This window comes from Ovis canadensis, chromosome 22 (genome assembly GCF_042477335.2).
Source record: "Ovis canadensis isolate MfBH-ARS-UI-01 breed Bighorn chromosome 22, ARS-UI_OviCan_v2, whole genome shotgun sequence".
Taxonomy (NCBI): Eukaryota; Metazoa; Chordata; class Mammalia; order Artiodactyla; family Bovidae; genus Ovis; species Ovis canadensis.
This window is the reverse complement of record NC_091266.1, coordinates 26452915-26471845: the sequence shown is the minus strand read 5'-3', so window position 1 is coordinate 26471845 and position 18931 is coordinate 26452915. Positions and strand designations below refer to the sequence as shown.

The 18931-nt window shown below is 42.8% G+C and overlaps 1 protein-coding gene and 1 long non-coding RNA gene across 6 annotated transcripts in view; one reads left to right on the top strand and one right to left on the bottom strand.

Annotated features, from left to right (window-relative positions):
- LOC138427865 (uncharacterized) overlaps positions 1–18931 on the top strand; it is an 83564-nt gene that overhangs the window by 44563 nt on the left and 20070 nt on the right. The gene's annotated exons all lie outside the window — the stretch shown is intronic.
- The window catches only part of IFIT2 (interferon induced protein with tetratricopeptide repeats 2), a 26920-nt gene continuing 12948 nt past the window's right edge, over positions 4960–18931 (bottom strand). For 2 of the 5 annotated variants that reach the window (XM_069567972.1, XM_069567974.1), the window contains 3 exons: positions 13338–13617; positions 12702–12846; positions 4960–7902 (listed from right to left, as the gene is read on the bottom strand). In XM_069567972.1, the coding sequence (XP_069424073.1) occupies positions 6516–7902; positions 12702–12706 (1392 nt within the window). In that variant the 5' untranslated portion in view covers positions 12707–12846; positions 13338–13617 and the 3' untranslated portion in view covers positions 4960–6515. Of the gene's footprint in view, positions 7903–12701; positions 12847–13052; positions 13151–13257; positions 13618–13786; positions 14509–18931 lie in introns of those variants that run through there. The other 3 variants (XM_069567973.1, XM_069567977.1, XM_069567976.1) reach the window with 3 other exon arrangements.

The following is an 18931-nucleotide window of genomic DNA, read 5'->3' as shown; positions in this document are numbered from 1 at the left end:
TGGTGTCTCTGTTACTGAGAACCTGGTGCTTAATCCTGGCATGGCCAGACATGAAACCCTAAACATCCAGCCCAGGGAAAATGTGTCTCTCTATTTTGCCTTCTTTGCTCAGAGAGAAAGGAAGTTGTGTCATGAAGGTTTCTGTGTTGTGTGGGTGCTGATTTTAGGGACAGACACTATTTTGAAAGGTAAAAGTGATCAGAGTGGTTAGATCAGAGGAGAGGCAAATTTATTGAACTGGCCAAAGGCTTCCTCTCATCCCAACTGCAATCTTACGAAGTTATTTTCCAGAGTAGTTGTACCAGCTGCCCATTTCTTGTTTCTCTTCTTATTCTTATCTCTGGCTTATGAAGTGCTCATGGATAAGCATGGTATTTGCAACAGCTGCATGTGGTAGTTAAATAATATTATGCCTGTTAAGAAATTCATAGTGTACTTAGACTTGTACACCTGTAGATTTAGACTTAGACATTGAGTCAGATTTTCTTCTGCTTTTAAACTCTTCCTTGGTGCCAACTTGCTGATGAATGGTTCCTGAGAATGGATGTTTAAAAATAAAATCAACTGGGACCAGATTTTCATACCCACACCCTATCTAGAAAATAGAATATAGAATTTCTCCAACATGTCTCGAGTGCAAAAGTAATGATGGTAGTTAAAATTTGAATAATAAGAAGGGCACGACACAGTGCCAACAAATTTAGAGGTTAAAAATAAAAGATGTTGAAAGAAAAGCTTGCCTTCTTTATGTACATTTATAACAAGGATGGCTTCCCTAGTGGCTCAGATGGTAAAAAGGTCTCCCTGCAGTGCAGGAGACTCGAGTTCAGTCCTTGGTTTGGGAAAATCCCCTGGAGAAGGGAATGGTTACCTACTCTAGTATTCTTGCCTGGAGAATCCCATGGACAGAGGAACCTGGCAGGCTGCAGTCCATGGGGTCAGAAAAGAATTGGACACGGCTGAGCAACTAACACTAACTAGCATCAAGGATACTCATTCTTTTTTTAAACAGTCATACTGAAATATAATTCACATACCATACAATTCACCCATTTTGGAGAAGACTCTTAACTGTCCCTTGAACTCCAAGGAGATCCAACCAGTCCATCCTAAAATAAATCAGTCCTGAATATTCATTGCAAGGACTGATGCTGAAGCTGAAACTCCAATACTTTGGCCACCTGATGCGAAGAAATGACTCATTGGAAAAGACCCTCATGCTGGGAAAGACCAAAGGCAGGAGGAGAAGGGGACGACAGAGAATAAGATGGCTTGACAGCATCACCGACTCAATGGACATGAGTTTGAATAGACTCCGGGAGTTGGCGATGGACAGGGAGGCCTGGTGTGCTGCAAAGACGGGGTTGCAAAGACAGACACGACTGAGAGACTGAACTGAAACTATACAATTCAGTATTTCACAGAGCTGTACAACCATCACCATAGTCAATTTTAGAGCATTCTCATTACCCCAGAAAGGAGACCTACACTTCCTTGCTATCACCTCCAGTCTTCCTGGGTTCCCCTGATAGCTCAGATGGTAGACTCCTCCTGCAATGCAGGAGACCTGGGTTCAATCCCTGGGTTGGGAAGACCCCCTGGAGGAGGGCATTCTTGTTTTCTTGCCTGGAGAATTTCCATGGACAGAGGAGACTGGTACAAAGAGTCAGCCATGACTGAGTGACAAAGCACAGCAACCGGTCCTCCTAGCCCTAGACAATCTACTTCTATCTCTTCACTAATCTGCTTTCTCTCTCTGATAAATTTGCCGACACTGGGCATTTCATATAAATAGAATCATACAATATGTGACCTTTTGTGAATGGCTTCTTTCATTTTCAAATTTCATCTATGTCGTAGCATGTACAGTACTTTATTTTTTATTGATGAATAATATTTCACTGTAAAGATATACTTTATTTACTATATCAGTTCATCCGTTGATGGATCCACCTTTTGTCTGTGGTGAATAACCTGGATATAAACATTCATGTTCAGGTTTATGTATGAATGTATGTTTTCATTTCTCTTCATATGCCTAGGAATGAAATGGCTAGGTCATGTGCTAACTCTGTGTTTAACCAACTGATGGACTACTAAACTGTATTTCCAAAGGCACTGCACCATTTTTACTGTAAAGGTTTTAGTCAGACTCCCTCTTTGTTGCCTCCTAAGAAGGTGTAGACTACCAGCAATGAGGCAGCTGTGCTGTAAGTCATAAGGAAAATTTGCAATTAGACAAATCAAGTTACCTCCTTTCCCCAAAGAGATGATGGGAGAAGTGGTGGAGGAAGGGAGAAGACAGGAGCATTGGGTCTCTGGCTGGAACCCACATTTTTCAGGTTGGGATCCCAGGTTGACTGTGCATATAGTAGGGATCCTGACACGGTCCTGTTTATCTTCAGGATTCTCACACTTCCACGCTTCCAGTTGCACTGGACACACGTTGTGCACAATTGTGCAGGTCCGTGGACGTGATGGGGAAAGAAAGAGGAAAGCTCTGTGAAGAAGGCGGCTGGGGACAGAGGCCGATCAGTCTTTTGCTGAGAAGTCGTTGGCATGGCTAAGAACCCTGACCAGGATAAGAGACATTCTCCCCAGTCCTTGGTGCTGGAGGGAGATGCGCTGAGAGCTGTGGTCAAGAGCCAGGGAATTAAAGTAATTCCAATTAACGTGTTTCTGTTTGTTATTCCTGGATAGTGAGATTTCAAGAAACATGAATTATACACGTAATTTTCTTGATTGTTTTCCGATCGTTTCTGTCAGCTTTAAGTCCTCAAATAAGTATTAAGTGTACCATGACATATGTCTCTTCTCCACCCTTTCTTCCTTTTTTCTTTTGGGGCTTCTGTTCTAGCAAAGGTTTTGGTGGCATGACTTGCAAGGACGAGGTTACAGATACCCGGGGTGCCTGCTTTAGCACTATACAGGTGCCAGGGTTCCTCTCTCCAGGTCAGTGTGCCTGCCTGTCTTACCTTCCACTAAGAATACTCCCAGTTTTTCTCCCCAGGCACCATATCTGATAATAAGTTACTCAGGCCAAGTAAGCTAAAACCTTCTTTTGAAATGGTTATTTGTCCAGTCAGTCCAATGGAATGAGTTTACCTTTGCAGCTGATGTGAATTGCATTTTCCATCAGAAGCCTCTTGACAAACAAAGACTTCATGTTTCTTTCTATTCTTTACTTAACAGGAAAAATTCTCCCACATGTGTTTAGATTGCCTCCAGGATGGGGCCTAAAACAGAACTGGAGATACTTCCTCATTTCTCCTAGTGGACATCAGAAAGGGAGGGGGAACATGGATGGAAGCACAAGATGTAACAAGATCTGCTTCTGCGGAGGGCAGGGGTAGGGTGTTTCTGTACACAAAGGTACCTGATGGTGGTGTCAGAATGTAAGATAAAGCCCTGGACTCTAAAAGCTGTAGAAAAAACTTTGTTCTATTCAGTGAAAAGGTTGTTGAAAGGTTGCTGCTGCAAGCTATGTGTTACTCTGGGATTCATGATCTCCAGAGGATTTCCATCTGGGGTCAGAGATGAGGCTTGACTACTTGGAGCTTTTTGTGTAGCAAAGTTTTATTAAAATATAATAGAGATAGGGAAAGCTTCTGACATAGACATCAGAAGGGGAAAAAAAGAGTGCCCCTTTGCTAGTTTTTAGCAAGGTGTTTTATGTCTGTTAGAAAACTATTAATCAGATAAGAGAGACACCTCAAGGCTGAGGGAGTTTCACCAGGCCCCCCTCCCACAATATGCATTTTGAGATAGGATGGCACAAGGTGTGTATCCCCTGGCCATAAAAAAATTGACAGGAATACTGGTTTGTTAAGCTATTATCAGCCCAAGGTGTGAGAAGAGAAAAAAAGTTAGTCTTAGGTGGAACCATTTTGCAGAAAGGCAAATTCCAAAACAAATACATGGTTTCATTAACATAGTTTAAGAAAAACCTTTCCATAAGAAAAATGCATTGGTTAGCTCAAGGCAGAACCAAGGGTTGTCAACACAGAATTAAAAGAGCTACCACTTGGGGACCTCTGTCCTTCCTGCCTGTTATGCTCCCAATGTTAGACCAGTCTGTGTTAGTTGGAACCAGTGCATGCCCAGTGTAACATTGCATTTTTCAGTAGCTGAGCCTGGAAGATTTAAGGTACAACAAAACTTAAGAAAAACCAGAACACACCTTTATGTTTGATCACATCTAAGTTATTTATTAATTAGTGATTTTTCAGGCATCCACACTATGTATACTGATGATCTCAAGTGCACACTACACTATTTTTAATACAAAAGATATTCACTATACTGTGCATAAAATCTCCAAGACTTACTTTATCTACCTGTTGTAAGTTTATACCTTTAAATTACATCTCTCCTATTCCCCTACATCCCAGCCCCTGATAACTACCATCTAAATTTAATTCCAACAGGCAATCGTTTTGCAACCTAGAGGGTGATTGATGGTCTCTTGCTGGGTCACCTGACTGTTTTGGTTCGCACCAACCTTGATGTCTGTCCCTAGTCTTTCAGTATTTACCCAGAAAATCCCAACTGCCCCAGGCATACCATGACTTTCATGTTTCCCTGAAGACTTTCAGGATTAAATGAAGTTTTATATCACCTAATACACAATATTTCTAATGGGAGGAACCTCCATTATTGATGACATTTCCCAGAAATGTGTACTAGGTCCTTAATCACCAAACAATTCCCCTTGTCCTGCTGCTTTCCTATCATTTTGAATCTGGGCTCATCAAAGCAACTGAGTTCATCAAAGCAAGTCTTTGTGTTGCAAAGAAATTTTCTCTGTATGATTATAATCTACAATGACAAAGCAGCATTCTTCTCTCCTTCCCTTTCGCCTACTCTTTCCCTCTCCCGATTGGTAAGACATCTTTCCATACACATTTTTTTCCCCTTTCTTTTTATTCAAACCTCCATGGGCAAATTTAAGAGTCAGAATTTTTTCTCGTTTTTATTTTTTTAATTATGAAAGATTATAACACATCTATAGGAGACTTGGAAAATACAGAACAAGATTACATATAGTTCCACTATATATTACAATTATTTTTCAAGCAGGTAAATTAAGATTTTTGAGTTGGAGTGTCAACATCAAATTCTCAAAAATTAAAAAGAATGAATATACAGAGAAGTAGAAGCATATAGTAGACCTGAAGAGCACTATAAACCAATTCAAGATATTGTAAAGAAAAGCATTATGTTGGTTTTTAGCATATTGTACAGAATCCACCTTTTTACCCTCACTTGCTGTGTTGTGGTTACAGGGAGGACAGAGAAGAGGCGAAACCTCCCTGCCTGCTTCCTGAAACACTTGTATTGTGGTCACTTGACCCCACTTCTTCTAGCTATATTCCTTGCAGATTTGACCTGTTCTCTGCTCTCTCTCTTTTTATTTATTTATTTTTTAAAACCTCTTTCCTCCCTTCAGTTAAAGGGACACTTGAACTCATGTTGTATAGAGTTTGTATAAACAGTCCTAGATTAAGACTTGTCTGGGGAGGTGAGGCAGAAGGAAGGGAGAGAGGACCCCCCCAGGCCTCCCTAGGCTTCGATCCCCCAGCCTTTGGATGGACACAGCACAGTAGTGTCTGTGCAGGGTTTTGGGAAGGGGAAATTTCTGCTTACCCTTCAGGGTTCTTCTGGCTGATCTAATAATTAAATCGATGCAAGACAAATTAACAGGAGAAAATCTAAGTTAATTTCATACATATGGAGGTCTCCTAGTCTACAGCCTAAGAAGTGACCAAAGCTGGCAGCTCTTATACCTTTTTGACAAAGAAGTAATAAATTCACGAGAAACTGGCATGGCAAAGAAACTTGGCCTTGGGTACTAATCAGTGGAGAGTCTAAGCAGAGCTGGTTTATGTGGCCTTCCCAGCCCTCAGTTCCCTACCGCCAGTGACAAGGATGCCTCTCTGCCTCCTGGCATAGTGAAGGTACCTTTCTCATGGGAGATTTATTTCCTGCTCTGAGAGGAGGGTCAGAGCATCCTCCTTGCACTGGCTGTTTTCTCAAGTAGTAACTTCAAAATAATCAATATTCCATTCCAAAATAATCAATATTCCATTTTGGCATCTTTGAGGGAAGCCTGCCCTGGACTGTATCACAGGACCAACCTGTACAGGATCTAAAATGACTCCAAAGATGGAAAAAACATTGCTGAAAGGGACCACAGTGTTACAGGTATGAGACATCTGAGTACTTTATAGAAATATAGCCGTGACATCACCCCACAGAGGGAATGCCAACTGTTCCCAAGATGTCAGTTGGGAAATAGCCCCTTTACTGAGGCCCCGGACCTGCCCCCAGTCCAGTCCCCCTTCCAGAACTCAATTCAGATGTTAACACTGGCCCAGCAAAGTTCCTCCCTAACCTTGATCAAGTACTGTGTGGCCAGGGTCTAAGTCCATGCCTGTGCCAATTTTTAAATATTTTGGTGGAGGGGTTTCAGCTCCCTTCTAGCAGTAGCCCTGTGGGTTCCACATTCCAGTTCCTCATTCCTCAGCTAAAGATGCTGAAGGGATGTGGTTTCCAGAATCCAGACACCTCTCAGAGTATTCCGCTGCTGGCTGCATGTCTTCATTCAGTTCCTGAAGGAACGCCAAGAGATGCAAAGCCTTAGGATCCGCTCTGTTTTTCGAGAGCTTGATATTGGCAAGTCTTTGCAGTTTGTTTCTCATTTTTTCTCCCTCCTTTGATCCCTGGTTTATTTTCACACCCTCTATGAAATGGTGGATGGCCTTGTCTTCACACTTCCTCTGGAACAGCTGAAAGTTGCCATATCGCAGGTGGAGCACTTGTTTGGCTACAGGAGAAAGCTCTTTGCTGAATTCTTTTTGAAAGTAATACTCTGCTTCTTCATACTGACCAACTTGTGCATAGAGGCAGGCGAGATAGGAGCTGATACGGAAGAAATTTCCATTACTCTCATCAGCTCTCTTTAAATGATCTATAGCGTGTCTTATTAGTCTCTGTAATTCCTCCCTCTCCCCGCCCATTTTCTCCACCTCCAGGACTTTGGCCCTATAGCAGCACCCAATATGGCAATGCAGGTAGATGTTGTTGGGCATGCATTGTAGAGCCTTTCTCAGGAGTTCTATAGCTTGGTCCAAGTCACCTGTTCTTCGATACAGCTTTGCTGCCCCTCGAATCACATCCGTGGCCAATGGGGCTTTTTCCAAAGCTTCTTCAACTAATCTCTCTCCTTCATCTTTTTTATTCATCTTTTGAAGTTTCAGGGCCAGGAGGACTTTGACATACTGGTTGTCAGGATTCAGCCGAATGGCTTGCCTCAAAGGGTTAACGGGATCCTGAGATGGTGGCTTGGTATCCAGCCGGTAGCTCGCGATGGCCAGTCCAGAGGCGAACTCTGGGTTCTTGGGGTTCTTCTGCAGAGCCTTCTCAAAACACACCTTGGCCCTTTCGTTTTGGTTTCCTCCACACTTTAACCGTGTCCACCCTTCCTCACAGTCCAGCTCAGGACTCTCAATTCTGTAGGGGCTGGAAAACTTCTGGCAGACTTGTTTTACTTTGTCTACATAAAGCTGAGCTTCTGCGAATCTTCCCAGGTGATAGTAGACCCAGGCGTAGTTTCCCCAGGTGACCAGGCTTCTGACCTCTGCCTGGTCAGCGTGCTCTCGCCGGATGAACTCTTCGGCTTGCCGCAAGTATCCGAGGGCTGCGTCATGCTGGCCTCTGCGGTGCTTTATGTAGGCCTGTATGTTGCACATCGTGGCTTTGAATTCGCTGTTCTGAAACTCAGACTCGTTACACACTCTGTCTTCAAAATCATCCAAAGAATGTTCTCCCTCTACCAAGTTCCAGGTGAAATGGCTCTTGAGCTGCTGTAGACTATGCTCCAAGGAGTTCTTTGTGGTCTCACTGTGAAAAACAGAAATGAACATTCTAAGACATAGCACAGATTCACCCATGAGAAAAGGGGAGCATGACAAGTAGGATTCTCCTTCTCCTGAACAGTGTTAACGCCAATAGAAAAAGAAGAGTATCCTTTCCTGGGACTTCACTGGTGGTCCAGTGGTAAGCCTCCACACTTCTGCAGGGGGCATCTACAGCTTGATCCCCGGTCAGGGAACTAATCCCATGTTGTGTGTAGCGCAGCCAAAAAAAGAAAAAAAGAATATCCTTTCCTTTTTTTTTTTTTCCCCAGTCTTGGTATATGTGTGAAATATACAGGGAAGCAGAAATGGGGTGATCACGGGCAGCAGAAAAATTAGGAAGGGACTTCCCCGATGGTCCAGTGGTTAAGAATCTGCCTTCCAATGCAGGGGACACAGGTTTGATCCCTGGTCAGGGAACTAAGATCTCATGTGCCCTGGGGCAACACAGAGCCCTCAGGTCACAATTAGAGAGAAGCCTGCATGCTGCATGAAGAGCCCTCCCAAAACAGTCAACAGTAAAATAAATAAATATTTTAAAAAAAAAGGATTAGGGAGAGGGCAGTGGGCAGGAGTCTGAGCCTGAGGCTAGTCTTTCCTGAATAAGGGAATTTTTGTTAGGAACGCTGGCTCTTGGCTTTCTGCGAGGGTCTCTACGTGCATGTGTGCATGCTAAGTCATTTTGACTCTTTGAGACCCTATGGACGGTAGCTCACCAGACTTCTCTGTCCATGGGATTCTCCAGGCAAGAAACTGGAGTCGGTTGCCATGCCCTCCTGCAGGGGATCTTCCCGACCCAGGGACTGAACCTGCGTCTCTTTCATCTCTTGCATTGGCAGGCAGGTTCTTTACCACTAGTGACATCTGGGAAGCCCGAGGGTCTCTACAGGAGCAGCCAAATCCTTGGTAACTGATTTCAGGTTTGCTTTTATGTAGCTTTAAAGAAGTAATAATCAAAATAGAAAACTTCAGAAAAGAAGAGAATATAGACTGTCAAAATAATAAAAGAACCAAACAAAACCAATTTGACAAAAGCTCCAAATATTTGGCTAGACAAAGAAAATTAGTTAAGGATTTACGACAAACTCACATAATTAGACAGGAAACATAAAGTAATAAAAATAAAAAAAGACAAAGTAGGGAGAACTAAAGAATTTAAAACATCAAAGAGAAAATTGAAGAGAGTTGAAGTTCAGAAGCGTGATAAGGATGTCCTTATCAAAACAATAAAAAAGTATAAAATTATACAGTTGAAATTTCAAAATACAAAAGTAAATGCTAGGTAAGAAGGAAATACAGAAACGAAGAGCCATTCAATGTGTTACTTCTTTGGCAATTCCTCTTCTTAAAATGTTTCACTGATTTGATCTGTTAATAATTTTGTACTTGTTTTAATTTTCTTTTGCAATTTAACTTTGACCCTCCTATGGTTTGCTTTTGAAGGAGTTTAGAACAAATCTTCCCCAAATGTGCCATCTTGGCAAGTGGACTGTTTTGAGTGGAAAGCAATCAAGACCCAGTAGATTCAGTGCAGGAGACCTATGAGACACAGGTTCGATCCTGGGTCAGGAAGATCCCCTGAATGAGAGCGTGGGAACCCACTCCGATATTCTTGCTTGGAGAATCCCATCATGGACAGAGGAGCCTGGTGGGTTACAGGCCACAGGGTCGCAAAGAGACACACTACTGAAGCAACTATGCGTGGATACACATTTTCGTAAAAGAGAGCAAGCAGGGGGCTACAGGAGTGGCATGGGCAGCTAGCATCTTTCATTATGGGAAATGCTCTTTCTCCTTGAGCGTGCCTTTGCAGCTCTTCTGGAAAGATTTTTTTTAAATTCCTTTGTGTTAGTCCACTAAATAAACAAACAAGTCAATAAATAAGCAAAAACCAACCAACAGAAACAGCAATCAAATAAAACCCCTATCTTGAATAAATTTGGAAGAGTAGGTTAAAAATCATTCATGACCTAAAATTGTTTTCAATGTTGTCTATGTATTAGGGTCCCTGAAATGTTTTTTATTCTCACTTAAAATTTTTTTCCATGATATACATTAATCAGTTCTCTTATCAGAAGCTGATATTCTATATATTATGGATTCTGACATAGACAACCAATAGAAATCTGGGAAGGCTTGTTATGTGGCAGGGATCATTTTTGAAATGATCGTCTAAATGGAAGATTATATTCCTTCATTTTTGCCTACTCTGTATCTTTCACTTTTTATACCTCCCCTCAATTTGATTAGACCAGGGCCGGGTACCCAGATTCAAGTGGAAGCTAGAAATGGAGCTGAGAGGGAGTCAGTGAGTCTTCATGAGTCTTCATATGTTAAGAGCGCTGTGCACGCTGGGGTTTAATGGTGGACATGTTCTGTACGACCTGCTGCAGAGACAATGACCCAGATACACATGGAGAAGGCTCAGTGACTGGGTCCCCCAAGCTCACCAGTGTCCTATTCTAGCCCTCCTGGGGTCATTACCTTCCTGCGCATGGCTTCTGTGCGCCATTCTAGGAACTTTAAATCAGTTCCTGCTCATTTCTGTTACTTGTAACAAATGGAGCTATAATTGCCCAAGCAGAATAAACAAAAAATAGGAGGGAAAAGGGGTAGGAGTTACTGCTTAGGGAAAAACTCTTGTCTTTTCAAAGCCTTCTGTCCATGAGATTCTCCAGGCAAGAATACTGGAGTAGGTTGCCGTGCCCTCCTCCAGGGGATCTTCTCGAACCAGGGATCAGGAAGATCTTAGTGAAGATCAAGGTTGTCTGAGGCTCTTGATGTAACACAGGGAATGTGAGCCAGGAGAAAGCCTCACTTGCTATCTGATCTTGTAATGACACCAGCCTCTCCTTGAAAAGTTTATGTCCCATCTGGTCTCTCTTCCTTCTTAGTGAGGTTATGGGAAGATTCTCTCACTTAGCACATGTGTTCTTTAGCTCCTTTCTCATTGTGTACACGGAGCGGGGAGAGTGAATACAATTGAGATTATCTCTCACATACAATACATATAGTCAACTCTATATTTACAAGATAAATACATTTAATATATACATGTATATTAAATTCTTTTGAGTAGTCATTCAATAGGCATCCAATTTTATTGTGTGGTTTTGAGTTTTTATTTCTACTGGTAAATCAGAAGCTGGTCCCAGATCCTTGCATCCTAACTCAGACTTGTGAGATTTGTGCCCCTGATGCCCCTAGAAATTCCAGGTATTTACACTGCAGACAATTTCTCCCCTTGCTTCTTGTCTGGATGAGAGCCACAGTCCCACTGTCTGCCAGGCTCAGAGCCAGTGATGTCCCCACATTGTCTTAGAGCAGTACCAGCACCACCAGGGTGGGGCTGGGGTTGGGAGAGCCTATTAGAAATGCACAGGCTTGGATCCCAAGCCAGACCTACCAAATCAGAGTCTTGGGGTTTGGGAAGGTTAGTATTTGAGCTCAAGTATCAGTCTTTAACAAGCTTTCTGTGACTCTTACACAGGCTCAAGTTTGAGGACCATTTTCTTAGACCACAGGAGCGATGCCCAATGACAATCCCTATAGCTAAAGAATCAAAGGAAATGAGAAGATGAACTGACGGGTCAGTATTATTATGGGAAAGATTCTAAGAGAAGGACATACTAAAATTCTAAGAAACAGGAAGAAAGTTTCTAAAGATTCTGAATTACTATAGAAACAGACATCTGGAAGTATCTCAAATTATTATTTTCTTCCTATCAGGCAGAGGTGCAAACTAGCAGAAAAAATATATTTCCTCTAGGAAGTAAGTACCAGGGCTGGTATCCCTAGATTCTGGAGCTCCTAGGACTGAGGCTTAGCTATCCAGTCTGACTTCTTGACCCTTAAACTGGAGAAAATAGAATAGAAAGCTTTCTTCCTACTCACTGTGTGAACTCTTTCTCCCGAGGGAAATCTGATGTTTCTGAAACATGAGATTTTGTGGGGACTGTTTTCTCCAAGCAGTTCATCTCCAATTCTTATGTCAGGTAGGAGGATGCTAGCCATTCAGTAGAATTTTGGGGTGAAAATATTTGTTATTTTGCCAGGCTGAATGCAAATCTGAGATACATGAACACATTAAAAATGTTCCACCTTAGCATGAAGTGAGGTTGCTACCCTGAATACATTTTTAACAATATCTGCTAAAAAGAGACATGTCTCACTGTGGTTATATATATGTTTTCTTTTCCCTTATATTTCTTCTGATTTTTGCTTCATGTATCTTTTTTTCTTTGTTGTTAGGTATCTAATGGTTTATGATTATCTATCTTCTTTGTGAATTGTACCTTTTGTCATTAAAAATATTCATGTTTTATGAAACAAAGTTTCATTTACAATAAATAAAAATATTTAGATCATTAAAAAAACAATTTTATTAAAAGCCCCTCACTTATTCCTTTGGATAAGAAACACAGGGCAATTTACAGGAGCAATTTGTCTAGATCCATCTTTAAGTGAAGCACCCGCCTGCTTTAATCTCTTTCTTCTGCCCCTCCCTTCCCGCCTCATTGTTCTCCAGCCTCAGTTCTCAGCTTCCCGGTGAGAGGTCCCTGTAGGAAACTTGACAGGGTGAGGCAGAAATAACTTAGGAGTAAACAAGCCAGCATCAGAAATAAAGACCTACAGAAGATAGATGAGTCTTGAGGCTATAATCAAATACTAAAGCAAAACAACCTAGAAATTTGCCTTTTAGGAGCATGGCTATTGACAATTCAGTTTCCACAACGAGAAGGATTAGGCATTTTCAACACAGTCAGAGAAGAGAGAGTCCCCTACCTCATGATTGCCGCGCACTTCTCGGCTGTTCTGAAAGACTGCAGTTCGGGCTACTGCGCTCTTCAGAAGTCTTCCTCCTCTGCTTCAGTGGAATGTTAAGAGACCTATATATGAATGCATCACCAGATTCCTTTGCCTAAATAGACTTTAGGAAAGAGAAAATGAAACTGGAAACTGAAATTGACAGGACTCTAAGAGGAAATGAGTCTCGGGTGCTAAGTGAGAGCCAAACTGATAGGGTGCCTTCCTCCCCCTCCCCCTACAGTTAGTCTGAAGCTCTTTGTGAATTGTTTTGATGTCTTAACAGCAGCTGCCATCCACGGAGCCCAGCTCCGGGAAGGATACATTTACCAAGCGCTCTGCCTCATTACTGGAATGTTAACCCATCTTCACTCGGTCCACTATTAACAGCGAGATGATCTGCTGGCCCCTGGGCATGCTGAGTGTGCGCTGAGTCATTTCAGCCGACTCTTTGCAACCCCATGGACTGTAGCCCACCAGGCTCCTCGGTCTATGGGGATTCTTTAGGCAAGAATACTGGTGTGGGTTGCCATACCCTCCTCCAGGGGATCTTCCTGACCCAGGGACCAAACCCACGTCTCTTATGTCTCCTGCACTGGCAGGAGGGTTCTTTACCACTAGCGCCACTTGGGAAGTCCGGCTGCCCCCTGTGATGAACAGTTATGTCACTTCCACAGGGCAGGGGGGTTTCTTCTGTTTTCCTCAGTACTGAATCTCCAGTTCCTGCAGCCATGCCTGGCACATGGCAGGCATTCAAAAAGTAGTTGCTGAATGAATGAACATGTGATTGGAACTGTGGGCTCTGATGTCAGTCTATCTGCATTGGAAACCAGGCTCCATTTATATGTGGTGACGCTGGAAATTACTGGATGTCTCTGTGCTTTGGTTTCTTCTCCTGTGAAATGAAGACACTACTATTACCTTGTGGTGTTTGTTGTGAGGATCAAATGGCTTAATACATTAGAATAATGCCTGGGACATAATAAGTAAGTGTCAGTGTTTATTATAATTAATAACTAATATCATTAACCAAAGAGACCAGCAAGGAAACTTCTGATGTTTACCTTTTCCAGAGCCTCAGTTTGACATTCCACGATCCATCATGGAATGAATCATTAGCCAAAGAAAAACAATTTCTAGCATCTCTACACATTCTTGGCTTTCCTGAGCTCCACATTTTGAATCCCTGTGGGTCATCTTAGGATTTAGCATCTGCACACTACAATTTGCAGCCAGAGTGATTTGTTATACCAGAGGAAATGTGTTTTATCCTTATGCATATCCCTAATCATAAAGGAATTACAATGTACATAGACCCAAGAGGGAAAAGGTAACCACACCAACTGTCTTTGAGGTCAGGAAATTACACAGAGAACAGGTGAAACATTCCCAGTAAAACCGAGCTTGTTGAGGCAGGTTATTCAGTTTTGGGGAAAGCATTATTTACGGTGGATTTTTCTGCCTAGGGCAAGGTAAAAGCAGAACCTATGCTTCTTGGAAATTCCCTACCATTTCATTAGGATTACAGCTAAGCTGGTAACCCTTACTTGTAGGTCTCACTCAAGAGTTACAAGTTCTAGTTCTATGTACAAGTTCTATGATGTACTTATAGACATGCAGGTCAGATGTACAAGAAATGCTGATTAGGGAACTAGAACACTGTGGCTTTTGTTCTGGGTTTTGGAATTTGCATTCGAGAAAACTATAGGATAGAAATGTGTAAGTCTTGTTAATAAAGGTCCTGGTTGGGGAGAGGCATAGAGAAAGAACATGTTCACTGGGTTTCAAAGCGTGTAGAGGAGCTGGTTTATTCTTTAGAAAGCTGTGTGGCCAGTGCCTGTGTATAACGCTTTCACAATGGGAATGAATCAGCTGATCTGGCAGCTGGGTTTATTCGAGAATTCACGGAGTGATTGCAAAACAGGAACTGTGAAGAAAATCAGTTCACCTCCAGCAGTGTTTCTGTTTTGAAAAGAGTGAGACAGTGAGAGTTCTGGTTACTCGGCTCATTACCAATATTTATGGTTCACCTAGGGCTGCTCCTGTCTCAGTCTAGACTAAGGGAGAGTCCTGATTTGCTGTTCCCAAGAATGAGGAAAGCCACCTTCAGGGGCTGCATCAGCTAGAGTGGTGTAATGCCTTAGTCTGAACACTGTCACCAACCACCAGCCATATCAGCATCGCCCGGGGCCCTGCTAGAAATGTGAATTCTCAGGCTCCAGTCCAGACCAAATGAATCAGAAATTCTCAGGTGGAATTCATGGACCAGCAAGTTGGGGACCAATTAGATGTAAGGGAAGGCTGAAAAATGTAGTTTCAGACTGGGGACTGCTTTTACCAATGACAGCTTCATACTGGGCAAATGGGAGCACTAATTTGGGTGGGCCATGAGTCTCTTGCTCTGGTCCTAAATACCCACGATGTATCCTTCTTTCCAAACATACTCAGACCTTTCCAAGGGAGTCAGCCCTTGGGAATCAAGGCAGTCATTGCACCCACCTCATGATCAGGGATCTGCGGGTGATTCCCTGTCCTCGCCAATGATCTGGGTGTGACTCCTTTCAGTCTGATCATTAAAAAACCTAAAAGACTAGATAAGATTAGATAACTCATGTGTACCACATGCAACGGTGGGGCATGATAACTGTAATAAATACTCTCAGTTGAAAAAAGGGAACATGGAGAAATCTCAGAAGGCGGAAGTCTGTAGCAATGATGACATTCTGATGGGTAGGCATTCTGAAGATCCTCTCTCCTGGCAGTGGTGGAAGTTTCTTAGTTAGATCCTGATTCTGCTCTCTGAGGGGAACAATTTTGCCATTGTTCTCTATATCCCTGACTCCAGCCTCTGGGAGTTCATTCATTTTCTCTGTTATTCTCACCTCTGCTCCCTGACCTAGGGGCTCTGTTTTTACTTTGTTGGTCCCAGAGACTCCTATACTCACATAAAACTTTTGTTGATAGCATTCTAAGGAGAACACGTATCCAAAATATTAATACTCTCAAAGAATGCCTCAGATATTTGTCAATGTTTGGTTCTGAGCATAAAGAGAGTTTGAAAAATACATAATCTCATGGAAGCATTGGTAGGTAAAAGAGAGATGAAAAAGACCACTTAGAGGTACAAGAGACAGCGAGAGTGGTCAGAGGAAATGGGTGGATTGAGTGTTCCCTGCGTGGATATGAATTCTTGAAGAAAGTTTTTGAAATTAGTGCTAGGAGCAGTTCCACCTCTCTCGTCAGCTGCCTCCCCCAGTCTGGGCAAAGCTTCAAGGGTGCTTCACAGATTCCAGCCCATCTGTGCACCTGCCTTTAGACTCCTTTTGTGCTTACTAAAGCGCTATAGGCAGAGACCCCAAGATTCATGTGAGGCCCAGGCAATACCAGCTAAAATTGCCCCTCGAAGTCAGGGAAGGTAAGTATCACTATGAAATAAAAAGCCTGGTTCCTGCCTTTCTAGAGTTTACAGTCTGATTGCAAGATTAAACTTTCACACATCTGATGACAGAGAGGTGAGCCCTTCAAAACCAAAAAGCACATGGGATGGACGAAGCTGATATTGGGAAATAACGTTAGCATTCTGTACGCACTATTTTGCACTTTCACTTTCTTATTTTTAAAATAGATCTTAGCTATAATGTTCTGTATTATTACATTTAGGACTTTTCTTAAAAATGTGGACATGCTGTTTCATGTTATGAACTGTTAATGTTGAATAAGTAAGGCCCCTAATGATGGATGTTTGAGTTGTTCTCAGTCCTTTGTTATTATACACAAAGCTTCATGAACATCCATGTACACATCTTGGTACACGTATGCAAATACAGAGTAAATTAATGAGTGCAATTTCTGGGGAAAGATCCACAGACACGTAATAACCATCAACAAATTCCCTGCAGCTATACAATGTCCAATCTCAATGGCAGTGCTTGATACAGCCTGTATCCAAGTCCTTTTTAGTATGCACTTAGGAAAGGCGTTGTCTTTGTTGACCTGAGACAGTCTCCCTTGTAATGTTGATGTACTTTGCTCTTAACAAAAGTGATACTGATATCATTTTACATGTTTACAAGCTTTCTTCATTTCCTGTCTGTTCCTGACCTTTGTCCATTTTCCCACTGAGTTTCTTTTTCCTTATTGATTAACAGAAACTATTTCAGCATTAAGGAAATTAGTCCTTTACCTAGTAATGTGTTGAGATAGTATTTTTGTTTGTCATTTATCTTTTGATTTTCTGAAGGTATCTCTTCTATGAAATGTTTTTAATGTATATCTATTAATATTTTATGCCTTTTTGTGTTTTTCCATACTTATACCTTCTAGACCCCATGATTACAAATATCTCAAGCACTTTGGTAGTAATGTTATGATTTCTATTTTTTAAACATTTAAAGCTTTGATGTACTTGGAATTTATTTTGGAGTTTAAAGAGTGAGGAAAGAGGACCAGCCTGGAGTGACATTCTAGTCACTCATTCACTCAGCAAATGTTGAGTGTACGCTGTGTGTCAGGCCGTGTGCAAGTCACTGGGTAAGAGAGAGCTGGGAAAGCTGGACGGCACAAGCTGAGAATAAGCCGGGACCATATAGTCCCAAAGCAAGTGGGGAAAATGCTTTCCCTCAAAACAGCATTTGTTCAAAATATCTGTGAAAGTGTTAGTTGCTCAGTCATGTCCGACTCTTTGCACCCCTATGAACTGTAGCCAGCCAGCCTCCTCTGTTCATGGAATTCTCCAGGGAAGAGTCCTGGGATGGGTTGCTATTCCCTTCTCCAGGGGATCTTCCCGATCCAGGGATTGAACCTGGGTCTCCCGCGTTGCAGGCAGATTCTCTATCTTCTGAGCCACCAGAGAAGCCCCCAAAATATCTAGATAGCAGAGGAAATGTGATTCTGAATTTCCAGATTTGGATGAGAGAATTTTCAGAACCAGGAAAGAGCAACAGCAAAATGAAATGCCCCACCATTCAGCCGCAGTCCGGTGAGGTTTCAGATTCTCTGTCTCCCCCACTGACCTCCCACTTCGTGACCACCTTGCTCTCCCCACTCTCTCTCTGAAGCCCAGAGGCCTGCTTATGGCCTCTCTAGGGCTTCCTGCTTTTCTGAGTCGTGGGCCCACCTGCACCCTTTACCATTTCCTTGCTGCCCTTCTCAGCCAGAGACGAGGAGGGGACAAATCTGCCAGGGTTGGAGGCTGGATGGTCCAACAGCCATCAGCTCTTGGGTGCCCTTTCCTAGTCACTACAGGAAGGAATCTGGAGACTCGCCAACCCACGTCTGAGGCGTTTTCAGAGTCTGGCAGTTCTTCTCGGGTCTAGGGTCAGGTTTTCCTTCTCAGGTTTAACTTGCTGTTGTGGTGTAGCCCTCTGGGTAACGGCAGATGGTGTCGTCTTGCACACCTGCTGGCCTCGGCGAGTGGCCATAGTGCAGGTGAGCGCTTGTCTCTCCGCTGGAGAGAGATCCTTACTGGATTCTTTCTAGAAGTGATACTCTGCCTCACCATACCGATCTGATGTGTAGAGGCAGGCAAGGTCTGAGCAGGTACAGGGGGATTAATATTCAACAGAACAACCTTCTTACAATGAGTCACAGCGCTTTTCATAATTTCCTGTAGTTCTCCATCCTTATTCATTGAACATTTACTTGGTTTCTGTATTCATCTGATTCTTGCTCTGTAGGCAGCATCCAACCTAGGGATGCTCGTCAGTGTTGTTTGGCACTGATTCTAAGGCCTTTTTAAGTATCAGTGATTCTATCACTGTGCCCAGAGTGCCTTTATTTCAGTAATATTTGGCTGCACTGCAGAGTATGTCGGCTGGACTTGCTGCTTTCATCTACTGCCTTATCTCCTTTGCTTCTTCCTTGATCGGTTGAAGAGTCAGAGCCAGGAGAATGTTAATGTGCCCGTGATCTGCCTCGACTCAGTGGCCTGCCTCAGAGGGTGAATGGTGTTCTCTCTTGGTGCTTTGTCATGCAGACAATAGAGAGTGATGGCCAGTCCCAGGGAGAATTCTGGGTTGGTGGGTTTCTTTTCCAGAGCCTCTCAAAACACTGCATGGCCTGTTCATAGTACTTTTCTCCCCATTTTAGAAGTGTCCTTCCCTCTTCACAGTCAATCTCAGGGCATTCAATTCTTTAGGAATTTGTACACTTCTTGCAAAGATTTCCCACCCTGTGGATGTAAGTGTCTCCAGTATTCTTGCCTGGAGAAT